Below are 26,196 nucleotides of genomic sequence, written 5' to 3'. Positions count from 1 at the left end.
CCTTCAGGCAAGTTTAAATCACTCAAGAGGGGTGAGGGAGCATGTTATTCACATCAGCACAAGCACCTTGCCTATGTTACCAAGCAGCAGCATCTAAAACTGAACCTGTGCTGTTGTAGCAGACATTGCTCTGGACCCCTAGCTGGAGGCTGTAGTGAATGTGAATGTCAAGCTTCTCCTGATCATCCAGAGAGAATCTGGGGCAGGAATGGGGAGTGTGCTGGGAGGAGAGTCCAGAAAGCCCCATTGCACTAAGGTGCTGCCTTTGGCGAGCATAACTGGGTAGTTGAGCCCGGCCCCATGGCTCTGTGGGGCTGTATGGGGCAATCAAACAGAAAGAGCAAAGAAAACTGAGACAATGAGCCTCCGCCAATTCTGGCGCTGCTAAATCTCTGAGAGGAAATGGCCCAGGTCGAAGGCCTTTCCCTGTGAATGGTTAAAGGGCTCCAATTCATCACGCTGCACAGCGGGCAGAAAGTTTCCTCTCGCTTTCCAGAGGCCCAGCATGTTTGTATGCTTTCCCCCCATTCCAAACAAAACCTCCCTCTCAAGCAATGGGCGAAAATAGCCAATTCTGCTCACCACCGGCATGTAAACAGGAGCCACAGAAGACTCCCTGCCCGAGTCCCTAAATGGCACCAGTGTGCCAAGTTTGTGTAACAAACCAATCCGTAAACATACTCAACCACCACAGTCGTCAGAGAAACCTCATTCCTAGACACGGTGTACCTTGCTCTGGCTGTTTAGGTGCCACTTCCAGACTCTGCTTCCCTTCATTGCTCTGTATTTTGACCGGTGATCAACTAGCTCCTGAACTTCTGGGAAAGACACAGCTTGGATCTGCTGGACACCAAAGTTTTAGACTTTCATTCCATTTTAGGTGTCTCCAGCCGATGCACATAACTTATTTTCTTCTTCCCCCATTGTCACCCTTGGGCAGTTTCTGCCGTCAGACTGTGGCAGAAGGTATCGCCGTTTCGCGAGCGATATTTTTCCGCTGGAAGTTTTTAATCTGTGTGTTTTCTCTCCTCTTGGCGAAGCTAATTTGAGAAGCGGCAAGCACCACTTCATTCAAATCTGCTAGTGCGCAGGCTAAAGGTTACCCTTCTTTCCCTTCCTGGGGTACTTTGGAAACAAAGCATCACCATAGCAACTGCTGCTGCTGCTCCCTAGATAAGGGCAGTGCAGGAGCACTCCATGCGAGCAGAGAAGGCAATTCCTGCTCCAGTGAACACTGACTCCATATCACACCTATCCCAGCTTCCCTGCTTGGTAAGTTCTTCAGCACTTTTGCTGGGGTGGGAGAGGGGAGTTCTTTCTCCAAAAGGGAACCAAAAAAATCTGCCTGTGATGTGATAGTAATAAAAAGTCACAGATCAATTCCTCCGCGAGGCAGAAGATGGCTAACAGATTATTCTATCTGGGAAGGCTTGGGAATGGTTATCGAGCTGTAAACTGAGAGAGAAAACTGGTGCCAGAAAAAGAGGGGGTGGTGGAAATATTACAATTAATTTGATCTGCACCTTTATGGCACGGAGGTATTTGGAAGTTGGACGGTTCAGTTGAATCCTAAACACATTTATGTGCAACTCTTATCTCAGGCTCTTAAATGAGAAACATTTCCAAGTTTGTGTGGACTCGCTGGTCTGATCCTATGCATGTTTACTTGGAAGTAAGTCCTAATGAGTTCATTGGGGCTTAATTCTAGGTAAATGTACCTAATTGCAAAAGTGCACACAGCTTGGAGTAAGTCCCATTGAAATCAGTGATGCTTCTGAGTATGTTTAGGATCTGGCTGTTAGCCTTGCAGTATAAATCAGCTTAGAAACAAAGTGCTTTTGATTAATTGAATGTATTGTTGCTGTTGAAAACAGGAGAGGACAATCTACAACCCAGTTAAGCTTAATGGATTCAGACAGCTGTAGGTGTATAGTACAATCCTAAACACCGGTAGTTCCAAGGATGTCGTTATGTTCCATTTAAAAACGTTTACCATTGGAGTACTGTTTAAGTTCTAAATCTATGGGGTTAAATCAGTTTAATGCTAAGAATTTCATTTTAACTAGGTTATGAATTACGTGTCTAAAAAACATTTAGAACAACTTCCAAAGGGGGAAGCTTTTGTTTGAAACTGGACGAGTAGGGAAGAGAGAGATAAAATCACACGTGCACCTGATCTGTAGCCTTCTGTGCTGGCGTCATGGTTTTTTAGTTGCCATTCTTTAAATCCATTCTGGAAAGTGTTTCTTTCAAATCTTTTCTCTTTCTTTCTTTCTTTCTTTCTTTCTTTCTTTCTTTCTTTCTTTCTTTCTTTCTGTTCATGGTATGGACAAACTAATATTTTCTGTTCGTGATCTGGAAAACAGACATTTGTATTCTATATCTTGCAAAATCCTATTCTTCCACAGCAACTGAAACAACAAGATGTGCTTGTGTACCCTTTAGTTTTATTACAGTTTGTAGAGTTTGGGTCTAAATAAAATAGTGTTGCTTTTGGGGAAACTGTTGAAAAAGACTACCCTATATTATTTTAAAGCGTCTAAAATTTGTTCTAGAAATGTTGCCACAATCCTATCAGATTATATAGCTAAACACCAGATATTTAAATGCTTCCCTTGGGAGCATAGCTGCCAAGTTATCCCTTTTTTTAAGGGATTTTCCCTTGTGCTGAATAGGCTTCCTCGCGAGAAAAGGGAAAACTTGGCAGCTATGCTTGGGAGTGCTCTATTAGCATGTTTTTTTTTGTATTTTCCATGCACTGCCCATTCCTCTCTGGAAAAATATTGTGTGTGCGCTTAAATCAAAAACAAAAATTACATCTCATTCTTAAAAGCAAGTAAGTTCCAGTGAAATTGGGAATAAACTTATTTAGAATCAGGGTATCAGTAGTGGGTGACACAGAATAGCATCTCAAGATATAGAAGCCATCTTCTCAACTAATCTAATGGCCTTGCTTATCTCAACTTGGGGTACAAGTGTTCTGGTTAGGCTGAGCTCCTGAGACCCTCACTTTATGAAACCCAGACAAATAACAATATTGAGAAGATTCATCACTGACCTGTGAGGTGGGATGGGCATGCCTCTCTGATAATGTAGTATGACCTAAAACATAGAAGCCGGTTGTTTGGCACATTACTTCATGGATCGCTGCCCTTAGACAGGTTGACAGGATCTATGTCCCCTTCTCTCCATGTTTTGATATGTCAGTTGTCGACAACGATAGCATTTAGGCCAGCAAAAATTGATGTTCTGGAGCTCTCCATGCAACATTGCTTCCACTTGTGCAAGTAGCTGTCAGAGGCTAACGGTTACTAGAGCAATTTAAAGTACTACAGCTCTGTTCTGTGGTAACTCTGGATGTTACTACACCTCTGTGCTGTAACACCCAGAGCAGAACTGCAACGACACCCATAACTAGCTGCCCAGCAAGAAGCCCTTTAGCATGCTGGGTCTAAGCCTCAAATCCTTCTCTCTTGGACCCCACTCAAACGCCTCGTTTTCTCTACCTTCATCTGGACCCACTGACTCTGAGGTAATTGCCTCAGCACAGGGAAACTGCTGGCATAGGCATGGGAAATCAAGAAATTCACAGCGCAACACAGCAACCAAACCTGGATGAGTGTTTAGGATGAGTGAGAAAGGAAACGTCTATGTTGGCATCCACGTGAGAGAAGTTCCTGATGAACTGTTACAAAAAGTTCTGAACTATGCTATTCTGAATAACTGGGGTTTTTATGGCTTTGCGGGATCAGCAAGTAGTCATGTGACTGTGGAAAGAGGGGCATTGATTAGAGCTGGGCAGTAGGGGATACAGACAGAAGAATATGGCAAGGGATGGAAGAAGATACCCACATGAGACCCTGAGGCAATTGTAAAGGGACCCTGCAATGCAGAAATCTTTTGCCCAACGTGGGGCTCAAACCCATGACCATGAGATTAAAAGTCTCACGCTCTACCAACTGAGCTGAGGTTGTATTTCCATTTATAGTGAAGAGTAGAAACATTTTTTTTTAAAAAAGAGTTGAATTCCTCACAAATCCAAATTCTATAGCATAGACCAGGCATCCCCAAACTTTGGCCCTCCAGATGTTTTGGACTACAATTCCCATCATACCTGACTACTAGTCCTGTTAGCTAGGGATCATGGGAGTTGCAGGCCAAAACATCTGGAGGGCCGCAGTTTGGGGATGCCTGGCATAGACAGTCTAGGCATGTGTAGCCTTAGCTTTTGGCTAGTGAGTCATAGAATCATAGAGCTGGAAGGGACCCCGAGGATCATCTAGTCCAACCCACCACAATTCAGGACTGAGCAGCTGTCCCATACAGGGATCGAACCTGCAATCTTGGCGTCATCAGCACCATACTCTAACCAACTGAGCTATTCAGGCTCCCATCTCATGGATCACTGGCAATGCATGCAGCATTGTGCCTAGAGGCCTTGGCTCCCATGAGTCCATGAACAAGAAGGTCATCCATTCTAACTGGTGAGATGCGGAATTACAACTCTTTAACAGGTGGTAGGTCCAGCAATATTTATCTCGTAGCACACGGCATGGGCCATCAAGGCTGGGATAAGCAGCAATACCCATCTCTCAGACTTGCTGATGTGGTCCAAGGGAAAGCAGAGCAATACATTTGGCACTAGCTTGGCTGCAGAAGTTGCCGGAAGGAGGACACACCCAACCATCTTAGGGACTCCACTCCGGATTTGTGTAGAGTTTGTCTAGGGTTGACTCCTGAAAATATCCCACGAGGCAGTGGTGGTTTAGGACCAGAGTTTTCCTTCTCTTAGATGAGCTACCTTCCTAAGTTGACGAGCCTCATCTGCCCCTCACTTCCCTGTACAGCACATGCAGAAACTGCCTTCTTGACCGATGGACCCACAATTGGTCTCATTCTCTCAATCTGCCAGAGCTTGCCTTTGCATGGGGTTGGGACCCATTGACTACCGTCACCCAGTTTAGCTGGCCAATTCAAGCCGTTCTCAGGGTGTGGCCGCTGTCACATGCTGACAGCTTCTAGGAGCCACTGGCGAGAGCTGAGTGCAGGGTGGGGACCAAAGGTGGACAAACTACCCCAGAAGGAGCAGTGCATGTCCCGCCACCTGTACACACCTGTTGTGATGGGAATTGTAATCCATAGATATCTGGAGGGCACCACTTTGGGTATCCCTGCTTTAGTGGTTTACAGTATTAAATGGTTTCCAGTATTAAATTTCAGAAGAAGCTGAAATAGACCTTAATGGCTTTGCAAGACAGTTGGCCATTTTGGTCATCGACACACACAAATACAGACACATCCACCCCCCACTTTGCTTTTAAAGAGGTGGGGGATTCACAGAAATGTCATAGATACATGTGGATGTGAGAGCGCATCTTTTTCTTCCCTAGAAGACTTCAGATGCTAGTGGAAGTTTTATGTTCCTAACAGTTGTTGGGAACATAAAGGAAGAAATAGACAGTGTTAACATAAAGGCAAGCTTGGCTGGTGTCTCTCTCGAAATCTCTCGATTCCAGGAATCACAGCCTGTCCATTGCCCTGCTCCAGACACACCCTGCTGCTCCCCCCCCCTCCAAGATGACTGTAGGATTATAACTCTGATTTTAGCTTGTGCATATGTACAGCAGGCCACGAACTCTATAAAATATGCATAGCGCCATTTATGAAGCTCTGGGGCACCAGCAGCAGGAAGCAGGTGTTTGTCACAGTCATACACAAGTCCATGGATGCCTTGCCGTAGTTGTAGTGTTAATTCCTAGATCACTCAGTAAGGACAAGGTACTTTATCACCGTACTTTACTGGTGGGAAACAGATAATGCCAAGTATCAGTATAAAAGCACAGGTAAATCTGTAAAGAGATCCCATTTCAGCTTCTTTATTGCAGTTAACTACAGGCATCACAGTCCTGGGAAATGGTCAACTTATGATCAAAATCTTTGCTGGGAAGCAAATAGACAGGATGAAAGAGGAAACTCGCAGCAAATTCTACAGCTGCAGGATTTGCTCAGCTCACTCCCAGATGTATAGCTGAAATGACAGAATTGCATGCCAGCAAATTAAATGCACACATGTTCATCTCTTCGTTTGTCACATGGAAATTTCTTTTCAAGTGCTCCAAAGATTGGAGGGGGGGGGGAGGAAGCAGTGCTATGAAGCACTCGCTTCTGTTGGACATCTGTAAAACCTTTGGGTTTTCCCCTCCAGAGTTCTACCCTGAAATGGAAAGGTATGTTTGGATTCAATACAGCAAGGAATGTATAGATTTGCATTTGTATGCCGCTTTTCCACCAAAGAGCTCAAGGCAAAATACACAACAACCTTCCGAGCAGCTGTTAAAATCTTATGTTGGTTTGTATTTATTATCTGACAGACCCACGTAAAGGTTGCAGTGCGAGACTTTCACAATCATAGAATCATAGTATCAATCCTCTGGTTGTAAGCAACACTTTGATCTGGACTTTGTTTTAGTGTCTCAATTGATACTATTAAGCCATTAGCAATTATTTTGTTCAGTGATTGCTTACAAATGAAGAATGATGCCAAGTCTTAGACTGCGCCAGGGTCCAAAAGTCCACAAAATCACACACACAGCTTTTTCCAAATTTGTCGTTTGTAGCAGAGAGAAGACTGCTTATACCCGAGGTCCCCTTGCAGAAATCTTAGCCTAAACCATTCACTGCAGAGTGGAAATGTTCTAATTTCATAATGCCAACATTGCATTTGAGATGAAAAATAATATGACTAGCTAAATGTGAAAGTCTGGCCTAAGATCCTCAACTCTAAAGTCACATTCATCGAAGGGGGCAGAATAAACATCCGGGAGTTTCTGTACTGTTGTTATTTTGGAGTGGGATTCAGTCATACACTGGTCAATTCAGGTTGCATTATTACAGCTGATTTTGTGCTCTTGCACAACAAACCCAATCTCAAAGTTTAAGATGCCTGGAAGCGACCCAGGTGGCAAAACCACAATCGCACCCATTTGAGAAATTTCCCTTTTGCCATTTAGCTCTTAAAGCAGGCATCCCCAAACTGCGGCCCTCCAGATGTTTTGGCCTACAACTCCCATGATCCCTAGCTAAGAGGACCAGTGGTCAGGGATGATGGGAATTGTAGTCCAAAACATCTGGAGGGCCGAAGTTTGGGGATGCCTGTCTTAAAGAAACTGGCAACCCCCTTCCATGGCAAAGGAGATGACCACCGAGCTGATCCCCAGATGGAATTACCACCAAAAGTGCATAGCCAAACACAGTGGGGCACCCATTGGCAGCAGGGGTGCCAACGTGAATAAAATATAGGGGGAGCAGGTACACCCCACATCAATATTTTATTGGAGGGGGCTCAAGGGACCCTGGCCCCTAGGAGTTGGTTCCTATGATTGGCAGTCTTCAAGCCGACAACAGAGAAGAACCCACTTGAATCCTGGATGACGGGCTCTTAGGCGATTATTAAGACAAGAAAGGCAGGGTAAGGCGAAATGAGTTTCTACCTGTAGGGCAGGTCTGTATGGCTCGAGACCCGCCAAGCCAGAGGCAGTCCACCGCTCATGGATGATAGCCCATTAGAGACTGGAGAAGCCTCCTGTTTTTCTGATGGTTTGGGCCTGCCAAAAGCGGCCCTGCCAAGAACCTGACAGGCTATAAAACATGACTAGTGTTTACTTTCTGGGGCCACACACTGCGCTCCATAACCTGATGTCAGAGAATGTCTTGAAAGTGTTAGTGGTTGCTGGAGCATTCCCCACATGGCCAAAAGGGTCCCAAACACACTACTGAACCATCCCTTGTGTCAAAATTGTCGCCTGTTGTTTACCGAGACGGATATTTTTGTATGGAATTCTATTTTACAGTTGTGTTGACTCAAAAACATTTCTCTTCCCCGCCAGAAGAAAAGTAACGTTTCCAAGATTAAAGCAAAAGAAAAGTACATTGAAATGCGGCATGCGTAACTGTCTATGCACCCTGTACTGTTTGCCCCCCCCTTACAGGTTCTAAAGAAAATCCTCTTCAGTGATGTCAACTGAATATGTCCAAGCATCACATGATATCTCAGAAGACAGATTGGATGGGCGAGATACTCACTGTAACCACTTAGGTCAGTCTTCTCGAGGTGATGTCAGTGCCTGCTGTGTAGCGAAAAGGTCTACTTTGCATCATTAAGCGCTGTCCATTGCCATCCCATCCCCCCCTTCCCCCCACCCCCTCCGTGGAACAACTGCTGTTCTTGAAACCTGATAGACGGTGCCTTCTGGTGACGCATCTGATGCCAGATGGAGCGGCAATGGGTGGGAATGGGTGTTTGGTCGTGTCTCCCCCCCCCTTTTTCCCCTTTCTGCTGGGTTCAGCATATAAATATTAGCCAAAGCTCTAGAGACAAATTAATTAAAGACGACAAAGAAGAAAGGAGACAAGGAACGCCAAAGCTTTCATCTTGTCTCCTTTCATATTTCTGTGCACATGTTCCACAAAAGCTAGCATAAAGTGTGCCAACCCAGGTTTTTATGCAGCAATGTTGCATCGGAAGTTTAAACTTTCCTGCAAAACTTTTGTCCTCTTTTGAAAATATGTGCTGTAGACAACAGCTTCAGGATGGGGAAGTTTGCATTTAAAATGATCATACCTAGTTCACTCTTTTCAAAGCAATGCAGGAACCAAAACACAGTCAGAATTCGAAATCCACATTTCTTTTAAAAAAAAAGGTCAGCACAGTTCCCCAGCCCCATTAGTTGCACAAAAATGCATATACTTGGGTAAAGTGTCATATGAATCTTGGCTGTTCCCCCCCCCCCCTCCTTAAGCTGTAAATTCAGGGAAGTACAAAGCTGGTGAGAAAGTAGCTGTTCGAGGCTGAACGTTGTCTGATTATTTTGATAACAGTTGTATACTTTGTTTTGTTTGATGCAGATAACCTTTCCGAACAGTTTCTCAAAAGCTGTGAACTCAAAAAGATACCAAGGAAGGGCAAAGCTCTTCAGGTCTCTCAGAAAAGTGAGCTTGAACAGAAAAAACCAAAGAGAAAAGATACGCCAGCAATTCATACGCCTCCACCAATAGTCGGTGAGCATTCCTGAAATCGTCACTTGAGCTACTGCTAAACCACTTATCCCTGCATGGATCACAAACTGAGTAATAAGCATAGCTGCCAAGTTTTCCCTTTTCTCGCAAGGAAGCCTATTCAGCATAATGGAATTTCCCTTAAAAAAGGGATAACTTGGCAGCTATGCTAATAAGGTGTCTTCTGCTACTGCTTCCAAAACCTCTCTGTAGTGCAGGGATGAGTGGCCCTTGGGGCTTCCGGTATTGTTGCTCCAACTCCCATGAACAATAGCAGGGGTGGATTTAGGGCAGTGCCAGCAGATTGGCCACAATGGGCACCATGGGGTAGGGTGCCTTCTCAAAGAGGTGTGAGGACTCTGCCAGGGCCCTAAAGTCCTCCTTCCCGAAGCTAGGCAAGTTCTTACCTGGCTTTGGGGAGGAGGTAGGTGGACTCTAGGACCCCACCAGAGCCTTGTGTCTCCTTCTCAAAGCCCGGCTGGGGGGAGGGCATCAAATGTTGGCCTCGCACAGGGCAGCATATTCATAGCTGTCAAGTTTTCCCTTTTCTCCCAAGGAAGCCTATTCAGCATAAGGGAATTTCCCTTTAAAAAAGGGAGAACTTGACAGCTATGAACATATTACCAAGACCAGTGCTGGATTTATGTACAAGATAAACAAGCTATAGCTTAGGGCCCCTCTCTCTTGCCCCACCCCCAATTTTTTTAAAAGGAAATAAAACCTGGATGTACATTTCCAAAATATAAGGAAAAAAACAAAATAAAACCTACATACAGCAACAGTGTTTCACTATTCATATACTTCTTAATTGTATTTCACTTCAACAATTACTTCGATAAAATATGTATTTTGTTATGTGCAAATGGTTTAGATACCTATTAAGTCCATAAATTAACATATAGCATATATTCAACACAAAGAACAGGACAATTTGTTGTTGACAAAGGACAGCTGGACCTATAAAGGGCCCCATTACCTTCAGTAGCTTAGGGCTTAAAGGTAAAGGTAAAGGGACCCCTGACCATTAGGTCCAGTCGTGACCGACTCTGGGGTTGCACGCACGCTCATCTCGCGTTATTGGCCGAGGGAGCCAGCGTTTGTCCACAGACAGCTTCTGGGTCATGTGGCCAGCATGACAAAGCTGCTTCTGGCAAACCAGAGCAGTGCACGGAAACACCGTTTACCTTCCTGCTTGGAGCGGTACCTATTTATCTACTTGCACTTTGAGGTGCTTTCGAACTGCTAGGCTGGCAGGAGCTGGGACCAAGCAACGGGAGCTCACCCCGTCACAGAGATTCGAACCGCCGACCTTCTGATCAGCAAGCCCTAGGCTCTGTGGATTAACCCACAGCGCCACCTGCGTCCCTAGCTTAGGGCTTAATGAAGCCTAAATCCGTCCCTGACCAAGGCCGGCCCCTGTCTATGGACAGGGATGATGGGGATTGTAATCACAGAGCATCAGAGAAGGCCCAAATTCCCCATCCCTTATATCATGCTATAAGATGTAGGGTGCAGTATATGTCCCAATAATTTTTTCTGCCTGCGTTGGGGCAGCAAATGGTGTCCTGTCTGCACACCCCAGTGCATAATGCCCCAGGCTGTCCATGTTAATTGGGCACCTGAGGAAGACAATCCCTCAAAGCGCAAGGATAGATTTCAGAGCATTCCTAACTCCTGATCCAACATGCTTGGGGGGGGGGGAGTTAGGATGTGGCAAGGCTCATTGCCTGGCTCTGAAGTTCAGCGGTTCGAATCCACTCAACGGTGGTGAGCTCCCGTTGCCATTTCCCAGCTTTTGCCAACCTAGCATTTCGAAAGCACACCAGTGCAAGTAGATAAATAGGCACCGCTGTTGTGGGAAGGTAAACGGCATCTCCATGCACTCTGGCTTCTGTCATGGTGTGCCAGGAGTGGTTTAGTCATGCTGGCCACATGACCCAGAAAGCTTTTTGTGGACAAATGCCAGCTCCCTCGGCCTGAAAAGCAAGATGAGTGCCACAACCCCATAGTCGCCTTTGACTAGACTTAACCATCCAGGGGTCCTTTACCTTTACAAATGGGTGGAAGCTATCCCCGCCAGCAGTAAACAATGTAAAAAGTACACACGCACGAAGCACATGAGGCATTTCAAAGGCAGGAAAGTGGATGGAGCTGAGCTGGCCAAGGATCCTTCTCTGCAGTGGTGCCCTCAAACAGATGTCAAGGAGATAAAGAACTACAGTTTACAAACACAATTAGTTCCGGAAGTCTGTACTTAACCTGAAGTGTACTTAACCTGAAGCGAACTTTCCCATTGAAAGTAATGGAAAGTGGATTAATCCATTCCAGACGGTCCGTGGAGTACTTAAACTGAAGCATACTTAACCTGAAGCAAAAAAATATAAATCTTGCTGTGAACCCTGTATTTTAGAGGGTCAGATTAGATGACCTTAGGTCCCTTCCAATTCTGTTAGTTTATGGCTAGGTGGAAGGCAATGTGTCTGTCTGCAAGCCTGCAAATCTCTTGCTGAGAAGGGGAGTTAAATGGTGGATTGTATGTTGTAGGTGCTGTGTAGGTGCTACCGGTAGGTAGGTAGAAGGAGAAAGAGAGAATGTGTCTGCAAGCACTGAAAAGTGAGTTTAAATTCTGGTGGGGTAGTATAATGGGCTGAATCTGGTCAAGCCTTGATCTTTGGCGAGGAAGATTGGTTTTCAGAGTTTGGAATAGAATTTAAGAAATGGTGTTTAGAAAGAAGTGGAGTTGGTATACCATGCATTGAGATGAGTATCTAAGGGGTTTGTCAGCAATTTTTGTGAACTGCAAAGTCGAGCCAACAAAGCGAACTTTCCCATTGAAACATGGGGGGGGGGGCTTATTTCCCAAGCGGGATTTTTGCTACTGAAAACAGAGAAGACCATTATGCTTTGCAAAGGCTAACGTCCAGTCCTAATGGTGTTTCTGTAGGCATTCTTTCAGACCACTTAATTAGGAGGTGTGACTTCTCTGAGAAACCTCCGAAGGGTAATGGCAGCCCAGCCCTTCAGAAAATGGAAGAAGAACAGAGAAAACCCAGAAGGAAAGACACACCAGCAATCAATACACCCCCTCTACTTGCAGGTAAGAGAAATGCGAAGGAAAGCACTTCTTAAAGCATCACGCGTGGGTTTTGAACATGAGGTATCTCAGGGATAGTCTCTGTATTTAAATATCTATTTTGAAAAAATGGCAGGGGGCACATCTGCAGGAACACCGTGTAACTTCAGGTGTGCTAGGCTTGTAGAAACAGAGACTTGTGATTGTTAGAGGAGATGCTCGCATATTATGTTTTCACTTTTTTATTTTTCCACCTTTCCTAAACCCATAGTGAGTCCTCCCCACCAGAGTGTTTCTACTTACAGTACTATTCTATTCCTTTACAATTCTGTGTCTATATGTTCATTGGAGTGCTCATCCCCACCCCCAATCCAGCGATCAAAGGTGTGACTTGTTAATGGCCTTTCAAGACAAAATCAGGCTAATTTTCTTACATCAAAACCCTGCACTGGGAAACTTTTGGCCCTCTGAGATAATGCCGGACTACAGCTGTCATCATCCTTGACCATTTGGGACTGATGGAAGATGAAATCCAACATCACCTGAAGGGCCACAGGCCCCCAGCCCTGCTGACGCACCAACAGTAGCCAATATGGTGTCATCCAGATGTTGTGGACTACAACTCCCATTATCCCTGACCATTGGCTGGGGTTGGTGGGAGTTGGAGCCCCTCAACAGCTGGAGGGCACCATGTTCTCTATACCTGCTATGCACACTGCCTTGGGAATAAATCAAGAGTTCTAAGGAATTCCTTAAAACTCCACCTGGAAACATATACTAGAAACAGTCTGAGCACCTTGCCATCATGTGTCTTGAATTAACATAGAGCAAGTCATCCTGGGACTCGCCACTACCAGGAAAAACTGTACAGAAAAAACACAGCTGACCCCATGCAAACAACTGTCTGACTCCTTAGAGAAGCAGCTTTTTTGTGTACAATATTAACTTTAATTGCACAACCTGAATTTGGCAGCATATGATGGGGGTCCCACCTGAAAATAGCATCAGTCTGGGAGCATCCCGAGAGGACAGTTTTATTTCCTTTCAGCACTGTAGAATGATGGTTGGTGTTGGAATCTATCACCTACTAAAACATATGTTTTCTTAGCCACTTATTCATTGCGAAGAAATTACATCCCTTTCATGTTTCAACTTTAATCCAATCTAGTCATTTCACGCAGCATTTTCCTTGGTTAATACCAGGAAAGCGCTCTCCTTTGACTGGAGCGCAGAAGTGAACAAAGCCATTCTGTGTGGCGCTGCTTCTTTTTCTCCATCTTTGGACTTTATGAAGTGCTTCATTATTTGAAAGATTTTTCATAGCAGAAAAGACAGGAAAGGGCGAGCCCTAATTGAATCAACACAGCCAGCCACCAAACCCAAAAGGCCCACTGACAGAAATCTGCAGGAAATTTGCTTCGCCTCAGACTGTGATGTCCCTCAATCGCAAACTTTTGACAAGCAAGCATAGCTGCCAAGTTATCCCTTTTTTTAAGGGATTTTCCCTTATGCTGAATAGGCTTCCTCGCGAGAAAAGGGAAAACTTGGCAGCTATGCAAGCAAGGAAGAAAGTACAGGGTATTTGTTTTGTTTTCCAATGGAAGTCAGTAAACTCACAAAAATGGCAATTACCCCCCCCAAACAATCTTGTAAGTTGGTTAGTAAGTAAAGAAGAAGAAAATTAAGTAGTTTTCAATTACATTCTGCTTACAAATTTGACCCATACTCTTTATCATTTGACAAAGAACAGTAGATGTTGTGACTGAAAATTGAAAGATTTCTGCTAGCCTAGCATACTGACTGCAAGCACACCTGGGATAAGTTGTGCTGCTTAAACCTGTTGTGGAGCACAGTTCTTATTCCTACTCACTCAGAAGTAAATCCATATGTGTTCAATGGGGCTTACTCTGAGGAAAGTGTGCATACGGTAGGATTGCAGCCAAGAGCAAAGGATTTTGATGTGTTGGATCTTCTTGCCTTCAAAAGCAGTAAGGGAACCTCACAAGCCAAACGTATAGAATAGTTCGTTTTTAAGGCACACAATCTGTCAAAGATGCCAATCTTAATTTTACTTATAATATAAAACAAAAGAACATGAAGAGAGGAGCATTTCCATCTTCCTTCTAACTGGCAGGTGGGCCATGAATGTTCTCTCTTTTATTGCGACTTGGGTTTTAGAAATTGTTGGGCACAGCCAACCAAGAGGAAGTCAAGACGAGTCCCCTAAAAACTCAATGGAAAATTTTAATTATAGCCTGCAAGTGCACAGCTACAGTTTTCAGATTCTGTAACAAACCAGAAGATATTTATGGGAACATCTTCATACACCTTCTATGTTGCTAGGAGGTCAAACCAGGACACAGGGAGGACATTCGGGAGGTTTCTAGAATGAGCCCACATGGTTTGGGTGCGGTTTCCAGGGCTTGGATCAATGTGGGACATCCTTTCGACTAGCAGAGCTTTGCCACCCAAATATGTTTAAACCCCAGTATTTGGGGAGGAAATCCACAAGCAAAATGAACTGCCTAATGCTGAACACAACCATCTCAAAGAACTTTAATTCTTAATAGAGAAAGATGGGGAAAGAACCAGTGTATGAACATCTATTCACAAATGAGGTGGTGTGTCTTGCATCCCACCCAAATGCCAAACATCATACTCGTTGCTCGGCTGGCCAAGCAGTTGTTGCTTTCGTGTTCAAAGCAGCTGAAATTGCTAACTATTCCTAAAGCTTAGGGGAATCGATATAATTTTAAAATCACAGTTGTGCATATATAAAATACCCAGCTGAAGCAGGTAGCCATATATCCCTTCTTTTGAAGGGCGTAAGTATTTATGGCAGCAATGCTGAATTTCGTACAGAGCACTCTGCACAGGGCAAAAGGAGGTTTAGAGCAACTCAGTAATGCAAAGCCGATTATACAAAACCAGCTCAAATATGTTTCTTAGTTTTGAAATATTAGCAGCCTTGTGCCCTTCTGACTAGAAACATTTTTTATATGTTGCCCCCCCCCCCTTGCAGGGAGTTTTCCAGGTGAAGCTTTGGTGCCCACCTACCACCTGCAGTTTAAGGTGGTACTAACCATGCTACCATCTCAGCATTTGATCGCCCCTCAAAACAGAGTCTCCTAAAGCTGCGTTTAATTCCCCTGCCACCGTTCCAAAATCTATAGATTTAACAGTGCCTTTATTAGGACAACCGAAACAGCACAACACATTGCGTGAGATTTTCAGAAGTCTTTGCCAGGCTAGATCATCAAAAGTTAGGTTGTTGGCCAAGCTAGCCGAGGTTGGTGGGAGCTGCAGGCCAAGAACATCGGGAGCAGGTGGGCCAACTCCTAGGGGCGGAGGGGTCTTCGGCCCCCTCAATATTGGCTGGCATGGGGTGGACCCCCTCGATGTTGAGGCCGAGCATGGTGCAGTTCAATGGCTGGCTCCTCCTGAGCACAAGAGAAGAAACTGCGCTGTGTATGGCTCCCCTCTTGGCCTCCTCCCGACAATGCGCAGGAGTGTGACAGCGCCTCTGATCAGGAGGGTGGGGGCACAACGATTCTACATCCCTTCTCTGTCTGACCACAGCCTGAAGGTGAAATTTGGGAGTGGGCAGCAGACAGCCAAATGAAGCTGCGTTAAGTGTTCTGCCCTCTTATCCTGGAACCCCCCTGTTACATCTCCTTTACCTGAAGGTTCTGAAGCTGCAAATCTGATTTCAGTGAAATTTCTGCACATACACAAGTCACTAGTCATCAAATCTCTATCCCGTCACCATGGGTAACCTAGCAAGTTTAACGCCCAGAGAGTGATTGGCCCAAGGTGAATGGTCCACAGAGATATTTAATCTAAGCTTCCTCTTTTTTGCTTGTTTCAGGTATTAAACTACTTAAAGAAGATCAGCAGACTGTGATTGTTGAAGATGAAGAAAAGGAGGGAGAAACTTCAGCTTTTTAGATTCTTGTCATACATATTCTTGTGTGTGTGTGTTTTGTAAATAATTTTGTGCAATTGAGTAGTATTAGTATTTTTCCAGGTTTTTTTATTATAAAAAAAACAGAAATATAACCCATGCTGCCTTCAGACATGCTTGCTCAGACATGTTTAATTAAATATAGATTATGTGGACCATTTTCTTCCTATATTATGAAGCACGAAAAATATGAAGTTTGTATACAGTGCTTTAAGAGGCTGGTGCAACTAATCAAAGAAAAGCCAACATTTGCATGCCAGGTCAGTGACACTTGTCTTATGAGCTTATTCTCTGGGCACTGCTAGAATAGATCAGTATCAAAAAATTTATGCTGAGTCCTTTCACATGGCTTTTGTTGTTGTTGAGACAGTTGTTCTATGATGGGGTAAACACAGGCTTTTTTACTTCACATGTTAACAAATTTAATTAATTGTCAACAAACAGTAACCGTCAGTATTTTTCACTAACCCTCTCTCTCCCCTCCTACCTCTTCATCCCCCACCTCCCCCCCCCCAATATTAGTTGTTCCAGGGGGCTTGGTGCTTCAATCCAAATCCAATAACTGCAAGAATAGCCACTTCCCGGTGGTCTCCCCAAAACAATTGGTGATGCAGATGTCCATCAGAACATGTTTCAATTCTTGTTGGTGAATCATAGAATCATAGAGTTGGAAGAGACCACAAGGGCCATCCAGTCCAACCCCCTGCCAAGCAGGAAACACCATCAAAGCATTCTTGACATATGCCTGTCAAGCCTCTGATTCAAGACCTCCAAAGAAGGAGACTCCACCACACTCCTTGGTAGCAAATTCCACTGCCGAACAGCTCTTACTGTCAGGAAGTTCTTCCTAATGTTTAGGTGGAATCTTCTTTCTTGTAGTTTGAATCCATTGCTCCGTGTCCGCTTCTCTGGAGCAGTAGAAAACAACCTTTCTCCCTCCTCTATATGACATCCTTTTATATATTTGAACATGGCTATCATATCACCCCTTAACCTTCTCTTCTCCAGGCTAAACATACCCAGCTCCCTAAGCCGTTCCTCATAAGGCATCGTTTCTAGGCCTTTGAGCCTGGTGCTGAGTGACTCTTGTAGAAGCCTGGGGAAATTGAGGCATAACAGTCATCGCGCCTGCCCACAAATACAAAATTCGTTTTTATTTATTTGTTAAATTTATATCCCACCCTTCTTCCCAAAGGACACCATGAAATTACCTTCCTGCACTCCTCACGGCACTGTCTGCTCCACCCCGAGACATCTTCTCCATCAGCCATCTCCCACTCGACTTCCGGACATTAGTTCAACACCATCCGCTATTCATCTTTTTTTTTTTTGTCAGGAGCATGTAGCCCCTCCCACCAAGGAGATCATTCATCCCAAGTTGCCCTTTCTTCTCACCATTCGCAGATGTTTGCCAATATTCTGTTGCAACCATCTGCCAACGAAGGGAAACCAATGCTTTGGTTTGGGGGAGATCACCCGGCACCTGTCAAGTTTACATTTCGGGCAGGTAAAACTTGCAAGTTTGGCCACTACTTCTGAATGCTTGAATCCTGCCACGTTTCAGACAAATAGGTTCAGGGTTTGTGTGTCAGGAGCATCCAATTTGGAGCAGTTTATGAAGTTTCTGCTGCCCTGTTGCCTGTTGCTGTTGTTCTAACTATGTTTTTGAGTGAAACTCACAGGATGACCTTTGCTAAGACTCCTGCAAAATTTTACCTAGGCATGTGCCTGGGTTCAGGAGTTACCCAAGATCCATCAAAAACCTTATTTGAGTTTCCTTTTCATATTATCTCTCAAAGGCCCTCCGAAGTTACTTTGCTGAGGGTTGCCATGTATTCGGGATTCCAAAGGTGAAATCACCATGGGGGCGGGGTTAAAAATCGGCAAAATGCCCGGGATTTTGCAAACAGAACCAGGAAGTGTGCGCGCGCGCGCGAGTATCACTCTTTACTTTTTCCTCCCTATGTCTATGGGCGCGCCTGCTCTCTGTACAAAGAGCAGGTGTGCGTGCGAGGATCACTCTTGACCTTTTCCTATCTCTGTGGTGCATGCTGGAATGGGACTCATCACTCAACGGGGCAGGTCAGCTGATGGCTAGTCCTGGTTTCAATTTCATTGCTTTGGCCATTTTTTTAAAGGAGAGGAAAGGCAGGATGTCTCCCTGGTGAGTTGCATTTGGGGCAGGAAAAGATTCTGCAGCTGTTTGGGCGGCAGCACTTCAAGGTAGGTTGGAAAAGTGGTGGGATGGAAAATCCTTCCCCCACCTGTTTAGAACAACTCTCTCTCTCTCTCTCTCTCTCTCTCTCTCTGTTTTCCTTTCTCTTTCTCTCTTTCCCCCTCCACTTTTTCCAATTGAAGTTTTGCAAAGTCCGAGGGCTCTTAACCTTGCACACTCCCCTTCCCACTGCGCGAGAGGAAGAGGTTCCAGAATTAGTTGGAAATTATTATAGAATTAGGCACAGGAGTCTCCGCCTCATCCGACTCTTTAAAGAAAGAAAGAAATGACTAGGAATCTAAATGTTTATTTCTGGCTGACGGTCGAATAAAGTCTGATTGATTGACTAGGAATCACACCTGATTCCTGATTCATTCTGGATCTGGATTGGTTGCAGAACCTTAATTACCAGTGGAGTTCTGGACCAGCTGTTGCAGATCAGCCTCTATTGCAGATTTCGCCTAGGAATTGGGAGTTGACCCTGAGCAGGCAGTGTCTTTTATTTAAGAAAAAAGCTGCAGGTATTCACCACGAAGTTGTTAACAGTAAGTACCACTCTTTTAACATGGCAGGGGTACCCTCAGAAAAAGAAAAGGCACTGCCAAGAGGTCTGTGAGTTGTGTTTGTTATCACTTAAACATCACATTGACACAGCCCTTATATCTTTTGCGAGGAAGGCGTCTCTCTGTATGATGCTAGGCTATTTAAAAAATGCTGTTATTGAGTGGGGAATCAAGCCCACAGTTGTTAATATTAATCCAAGTATTCTGGTTGTGCAATGGAGTTTGTTTATTATCTTCATTTGTACAAGTGATTCAGTTCCATTTTCCTCATTATCAAATGCAGATATAATGTAGCTCTGAATTAGCATTTCATGAGAGCAATCCATCTTTGCAACTCCAGATTAGAAAATGCAGTGCCATCTGTAAAGGAACTGTCTATGAGTGAAACAGCCTCTGCAGTATGTGCAAAGTACCGTACAAGGCATACTGTTAAAGAGGTAGTAGAACGTGAATTATTTGGGTAGATGGTTATTTTAAAACTTTGGTCGACTTTTTGGATGCGCAGAATCTGATTCTCTCCTTTTGAACATATTTTTTCAGCTTATGTTTGGTGATCCTCTCAAAATACTCGCATATTTTCAAGAATGGCTTGAATTGTGCAGTCTTTCGGGAATATTATGCGTGGCAATATCCTTTCTTATTCATTACATACAGAAGAACATTCTGACCATGGCAAAAACATTCACCTTGATGGTTTTTTCTCTGTGTATTGCTTGGGCTCTGCAGTCTCATTAGGAAACTGGTTGTTGTTTTTTGTTTTGTTTAAGGGAGGTGGGGTGGCAAACGTCCCAATTATTTTGTCCTAATCAAAAGTGTGAACTTTGAAACAAAAACCAAGCAGCGTTAATTTTATTACAGTTCCCTTTCTCCTCTTTAGCTATGTACTTGTATTTATAAATTTATTACTGGTAGTTCAAATTGATCATTGGAAGTTCCCAAGTTCATTTGCAATGCTGTGGGCTAGTAACATGATATTGGAATGAAATTAATGGCAACATTCTTTGAACCCTATAACGCTTTAACAGTATACAACTTTATTTTGGTTGTGTAGATTTCTAGAACTTTGGTTTATGAAGGTCTGTTACCAGTTGTGCCATTTGCACCTCAGATGCTCTGAATAATTTGTTGTGTTTGTTTTTAAAGAGCTTCTAGCATCTGTCAACAAGCTTTTCTTCTCAGTGCAAGTAAAGCCAGGGCTCCCCCCCCCCAAGCTGGAACTCACCTGAACTCAGTTCTGGCCCCTCTCAGGTGGGCACCATTCCCATTAAACGAGAACAAGGGAGACATTCATGTTGAGTTCCAGCACTTCTTTTTCTAGAAAAATAGCACTGAGTAAAGAAAGCCAACCTGTCAATTCTTTCTCCCCTGGCAAAGGGTTGTCTAATCTCTTTGCTTATTTGGGCTTTTGTTCTTCAAGTTGGTGTCTTCAAGGAAAACACTGAAGACTGCTGGAAAAGAGATGTAGAGAATTTATGTGGGTCTCTGTGTGTATTATGCCTAGAATTCCAGTGTTTAGAATACTTAGAGATGCTTCACAATAATTACTACTATTATAATAAATGTCTTGAAATTATAGAGTCACTCTTTATTGTTTCATGAACTCCAGTTAAAATGTGAAGATCTAGCGTAGAATACCAAAGCAGCTAGTTAGGAAAATGATGTGACCATATTCTTTCAACTCCCCTTTGCTCTCCTATACAGTCATAGCTTGGCTTACAACCATAATCCGTTCCGGAGGTCGGGTTGTAAACCAAAACAGGTTTGTAACCCAAGGCATGCTTTCGCCAATGGGGCCTCCAAAAATTTTTTAGTTGCAATCCAAAAAACGGACACACACATCAGGGTTTGATGTGGTTGTAATCCAAAATGGTTGTAATCCAAAACGGTTGCAAACCAAGGTATGACTGTACTCCTTTTCCGTAGGTGTCCTCAACACTTAATATTTTACAAAGCAAATGGCTCAATTCAGACACCATCCCAAGCCATGCCTTATGCTACCCATAGCCAGTGCATTTTTAATTTTTGTTGCTGTCACCTCTCTTTTTTTGTTGCTGTATTGGCAGCCATTTTGTGCTGGCACCCATAGCACTTTTTCAAAATATATATCCCCCCCCCCGCAAAAAAAGCAATGCCCACAGTCAGTAGTTTCAAACTTCCAAATGTACTCTCATGGTATAGAGCTGCCTGCTTTCTGTTCCTATTTGGTAAGGATTCGGTTTCAAACATTTTATTCTGTCTCTGTGGTGCAGGTTCTTGAGCAGGCATCCCCAGACTTCGGCCCTCCAGATGTTTTAGACTACAATTCCCATCATCCCTGACCACTGGTCCTGTTAGCTAGGGATCATGGGAGTTGTAGGCCGAAAAATCTGGAGGGCCACAGTTTGGGGATGCCTGTTCTTGAGTGATTGCCAGTGATTTGTGAATTTAGGAGTTAGCAGAAAGCGTGGTTTGCAAACCAGCTTCTTTGCATGCAGAATGTGGCAGGTTCAACCGGGCTGGGAATATACTTTGTCTGAAATCCTGGAAAACAGTTGCCAGTCAGCTAGATGGTCCAATGCGCTGACTTAGCATGTGGAGTCTTCCTATATTCCATGCTTTGTTTTCCTGGTTTGGCAGTCCCACTGCAAAAGCACTGTTTGTAAATTGGTGTAAGGTCAGACGTAACACCAAACCATGGTTTTACGGTATGTTACATCTGAACGTAACCAGTGATGGTAAAATCCTAAAGTGTTGTGAATTGATGTAGATAAATGAAGTCAAATTTGAAATTACAAGTACCAAAACAAAAAAGGGGGGAGGTTTATAGGAAAGGTTAGAAAAAAGCACCTCATAAGATGTGTTTGTTCAGGACAGCTGTGTTTCCACCTGAAGTGTTTCTTTTTCTAATTCTCCATCCAGTTCAGTAAGATTTGTGTCTGTGATGATATTTAACATTTTGGGGGAAATTCAAAGTATTTTAAATATGTACTGGGTATTATTTCACTGCTATGTAGGTTGTGAGAAATCGTTCTAGAGCATATAACAGCTACGGTACTTGAGCAATAAAAGAAAACAAAATTGTGCGTTTTGCACCCTACAGTTATGACCACAAGATGGGAGTGTTTATTCACAAAGAACAGCAATACTTGCAGGTTGCAACTGATTTGGGGACCTCAGATTAAATGATTGTCCCGTTTTCTACTATAAACCCACTGCTTTCCAAAGCCTAACTAAATACACCATCGTTTGGAAGAGTTGTGAAATTAAAATGTGATATCATGTGGATACGGAAACAGGAAAAGGGAGGCCTCCGCACAAACAAACTCACAAATAAACAAGGCTCATTTGGAAGAATAAAATATTGCATTTTATACAACCTTTTCTGCAGGTAATCTAAGTGACACTTTACAAGCAATGTCAAAAATATTTTCTCCCTTTGTCATGAAATTCCAAGATATAAAATCACATTCTCTCCCCCCTCCCCCTAATTTTACAAGGATTGGTGTGCAACGATATAGGCAACTCCTATTAAAGAAGAAAAAGAGTGGATTCAGCAAAGCATTTTGCCTGGGGGAAGGAGAACACAGTTCTGAGGTGCTACAAGGGATTGGGCTGGACAGTAACTTTAAGACATGGAGCCATTCCACTGAACAGAATATCTTGCCCATTTGTAGGCCTAGAACGCACACATTCTCAGGAGAGGTTTTCCTGATGATGTGGTTTTCCGTGACAGCTCCAGTTGACTTGCTGTCTTCCCATTTAGTAAAAGTCATTTGCTAATAATAATAATAATAATAATAATAATAATAATTTATTATTTATATCCCGCCCATCTGGCTGGGTTTCCCCAGCCACTCTGGGCGGCTTCCAACAGAAAAATGAAATAAAATAATTGATTAAACATTAAAAGCCTCCCTAAACAGGGCTGCCTTCAGATGTCTTCTAAAAATCTGGTAGCTATTTTTCTCTTTGACATCTGATGGGAGGGCGTATCACAGGGCAGGCGCCACCACCAAGAAGGCCCTCTGCCTGGTTCCCTGCAACTTGGCTTCTCGCAACGAGGGAACCGCCAGAAAGCCCTCGGAGCTGGACCTCAGTGTCCGGGCAGAACGATGGGGGTGGAGACGCTCCTTCAGGTGCTTAAGAGAATGAGGAAGGCAAACACACTGGCAGGAAAAAAACCCTGACTGGATAAGGATTTCCCCTTTTCTCATCTGAAGTGTAGCTCTCCATCCCCTCTACCTGCTTCCTGAGCTCTGACAAGGAGTTCGTTTTACAGTTTTTCCCCGAATCAGTCCTAGAAGCCTGCACAGCTGGGCCTGAGCTTCTGCCCAGACATGTCGCTGTTCCAGAGGTCCTTGACCTGGAAGGAGGAGGAGCGCCTGTTCAAGACATTTTGCTGCCTGAAGCCATGGTGTCTTCCCTTGGGGAAGGGTGCTAGCTCACTGGTAGAGCTGCTGCTTTTGCATGCAGAAGGCCCCAGGTCCCAGAGGCAGAGCCAGGAGGCACAAAGGATGTGATCCTCGTATTTGTAGGATGCCAGGTTGCATTGCAGCCACTTGCAAGTCAGATATGTCTATATACAGGGCTATATACAGAGCTTTCTCCCTCTCCAAGCAAGTGAAAAAGACATTCCAGGCTGAGAAAAAGCACTCAAGGACAAGTGAAGTTCTGGTGCCTAGAGAGATTCTCAAGGACCAGACAGACCTCGAGTGCATCCCTCTTGGCCTAGAGCCCTGCTCTAGGAAAACTATACAGTCGTACCTCAGTTGACTAATGGAATCCATTCCAAGAGTCCGTTTGACTTCAGAAAATGTTCGAAAACCAAAGCGCGGCTTCCGATGGGCTGCAGGAAGCTCCTGCAGCCAATCGAAAGCCGTGTCGGATGTTTGGGTTCCAAAGAACATTCGCAAACCGGAACACTCACTTCCAGGTTTGTGGCTTTTGGGAGCCAAAACATTCTGAGTCGCAAGGCAAGGCGTTCGTCAACCAAGGTACGACTGTAATAGAATTGTATAATCATAGAAGTGTAGAGTTGGAAGGAACCCCAAGGGTCATCTAGTCCAACCCCCTGCAATGCAGAAAACTCAGCTAAGGCATCTATGACAGATGGCCATCCAGCTTCTGCTTAAAAACTTCCAAGGAAGGAGAGCCCGCAATCTCCCGAGGGAGACCGTTCTCATATATGAGTGTATTGCCTTTGGTCTGCCTGCTTATAAAACATGGATGCTGCAACACAATCACCTCAGTTCTGGAAATAAAGCCTTGGTTGTTCCTAAACTGAAGGAGCAGAGGAGAGGGGGGAAATAAAAATAAATTGAAATGGAGACCTATGCAAATGTGAACTCTCTCTTCTTTTTGTAAAAAGGTCCCATTAAGCACAATGTCCAGGTGAAACTGGCCTAGAGACAGATTGGCTGCTGGATTTGTCTAAGCTTCGATTACTCTCTGTTCCCTAATGCTCTGCTCTGGTGGCACCAGAAATATACATATATGTGTGTGTATTGTGGGTGTCGTGCTCCTTCCAGGATAATTTTTCTCACCTGCAGCTCCTAGACCAGATCCCAGGAAATGTCTAAAGGTGAGGGCACATTGCCAAAAAAAACCCAACAACCCCACTCTCTGTAAAATTTGATTCAGGTCGCTCTCTGAAAAGGTAATTGACTGCTTAAGTTGGCCATACCAGTCACCTATTACGGGCTATATGGGCAGATACAGTCCAGAAATGATCACTCTGTCAGGACCCAGTCCTGAATGCAGATGCAGAGATTTTGTGCACATGGATGAAGGGTCTTGATGCTACCACATGCAGGGCATCTTGGTGAAACAGGATGAATACGACTAGGAAATCCCTCCATTGCACATGTTACATAACATACTTCCCCCCCAATAATTTGTGCTTTTTGCTCTGGTTCCAAAATGTCCTCCATTAATAACTGGCTATCAGGTGGGGGCAGGGCAGGGATAAAAGGACGGCGCTTTCCTTTCCCGTCTATTTCTTATTCCAGTGCTGTGAAATGTGCTGGATCTTCTTCATTCTGCCCCTCTGATCAAGCAGCTTGTACTTCACCAAGTAGTCCTCCGTTTTCTTGGGGAAAGGTGGGAAGGTGGTGCTTGTGGAACTGGCTTTCTTGAAATGATGTATCGGAGGTTTGAGGGCTGGAGAGGAAGAAGATAAAAGCAGAAGCAAGTCAGATGAATAATAATATAATAACAATTTGTTATTTATACCCCGCCCATCTGGCTGGGTTTCCCCAGCCACTCTGGGCAGCTTCCAACAAAGATTAAAAATACATTAAAATGTCACACATTAAAAACTTCCATGAACAGGGCTGCCTTCAGAATCAGTTGCTGGCATCTGCAGATTTCTCCCTCTGTATCCCACAGCCACACAGTAATCCAAATACATAAAAGGAAGAGCAATATTAACTTTTCAATAGCAACAACAAAAAACTATGCATAAGTATTAGTGACCTGTCTGAGATTCCTTCCAAATTTGATCACATTTAAAGCTGAATTCACCAAGCTTGCACAAAATGAGAACTCGGACATAGGACCTGGCTACATTAGTCAGATTATAATGTTAAAGATTTGTTATGACAATGTGACACCAGATGGCACTGTAGAGCTGAAATTGTGAGCTTTTTTATAACGGTTTTTAATAGTGTTTTTATAGCTGTGTGGATCCAGCCATAGTAGTCTTTTACAATTCCCACTTATCTGAATTTTGCGATGCGGTGCTCCAGCCAACCAGTGTTTACAAAAATGCAAATATTAGGTAAACGTGTGCATAAAAATGAATATATTGCTGAACACCAACATAGAAAGATACATTATATGAGGAGAAATTGCTTGCAAAAAATATGCTTATGCGGAGAAATCTGCACTGAAAAGCTGAGGCGTTTTCATTATGATTTTTTTAAAAAAAAACAACAAAATCCACAATTTGCTGCAGAAATGCGGAGAACCAGATGTAAAATGGGAAAACCTGAGAAACTCAGAGAACCAAAAAGGACTGATTCTTCCATCCCTATTCACCTATGCAAGGGGTGGATGAATTGTGGCTTTGTGGCCACATGTAGCCCTCAGCTTAATTTCATGTGGCGTCAGCCTCATTTCAAAAGCCACCTGCAAATGGCTTCTGGGAAGAATAATCTGTCCTTCCCTTGACATCTCACTGAGGAGGGAAGAGGAGGGAGAGAAAGAGAGGGGTAATGTCCATTCTTCCTGCTGGGGTGGAGGAGAGGGGCTGGCCAGGGAGGGGTTTCAGCGGCCGCCAATGATGTCCCTTTCTGGCCCACCCCCTTGCCTCCGCCACAGCAGGAAGAAGCAAAGCGTGCCAGCAGAG

At 44.1% G+C, this 26,196-nt stretch overlaps 2 protein-coding genes across 3 annotated transcripts in view; one reads left to right on the top strand and one right to left on the bottom strand.

Annotated features, from left to right (window-relative positions):
* Window positions 1–1,139: 1,139 nt before the first annotated feature.
* On the top strand, window positions 1,140–18,314 carry PPP1R17 (protein phosphatase 1 regulatory subunit 17). The gene is made up of 5 exons (XM_035129551.3): window positions 1,140–1,272; window positions 7,989–8,095; window positions 8,905–9,057; window positions 11,999–12,151; window positions 15,996–18,314. Exons 2-5 carry the CDS (start codon window positions 8,014–8,016, stop codon window positions 16,073–16,075), a joined length of 468 nt encoding a protein of 155 aa, XP_034985442.1. The 5' UTR covers window positions 1,140–1,272; window positions 7,989–8,013; the 3' UTR covers window positions 16,076–18,314.
* A 6,494-nt stretch (window positions 18,315–24,808) lies between these two features.
* The window catches only part of PDE1C (phosphodiesterase 1C), a 300,153-nt gene continuing 298,765 nt past the window's right edge, over window positions 24,809–26,196 (bottom strand). For both annotated transcript variants that reach the window (XM_088653444.1, XM_035129012.3), the window contains one exon: window positions 24,809–25,007. In XM_088653444.1, the coding sequence (XP_088509570.1) occupies window positions 24,841–25,007 (167 nt within the window). In that variant the 3' untranslated portion in view covers window positions 24,809–24,840. The remainder of the gene's footprint in view (window positions 25,008–26,196) is intronic.

The sequence above is a fragment of the Zootoca vivipara genome, chromosome 11 (assembly GCF_965207765.1).
Source record: "Zootoca vivipara chromosome 11, rZooViv2.hap1.1, whole genome shotgun sequence".
Lineage (NCBI taxonomy): Eukaryota > Metazoa > Chordata > Lepidosauria > Squamata > Lacertidae > Zootoca > Zootoca vivipara.
Note: the sequence above shows the minus strand (reverse complement) of the source record. Positions and strands in the feature narration are given on the sequence as shown.

Coding starts and splice junctions, on each gene's coding strand:
- PPP1R17 (XM_035129551.3), top strand. CDS start 8,014: ATGTCAACTGAATATGTCCAAGCATCACATGATATCTCAGAAGACAGA. Junction 9,058..11,998: donor TACGCCTCCACCAATAGTCG/GTGAGCATTCCT, acceptor GTGTTTCTGTAG/GCATTCTTTCAGACCACTTA. Junction 12,152..15,995: donor TACACCCCCTCTACTTGCAG/GTAAGAGAAATG, acceptor TGCTTGTTTCAG/GTATTAAACTACTTAAAGAA.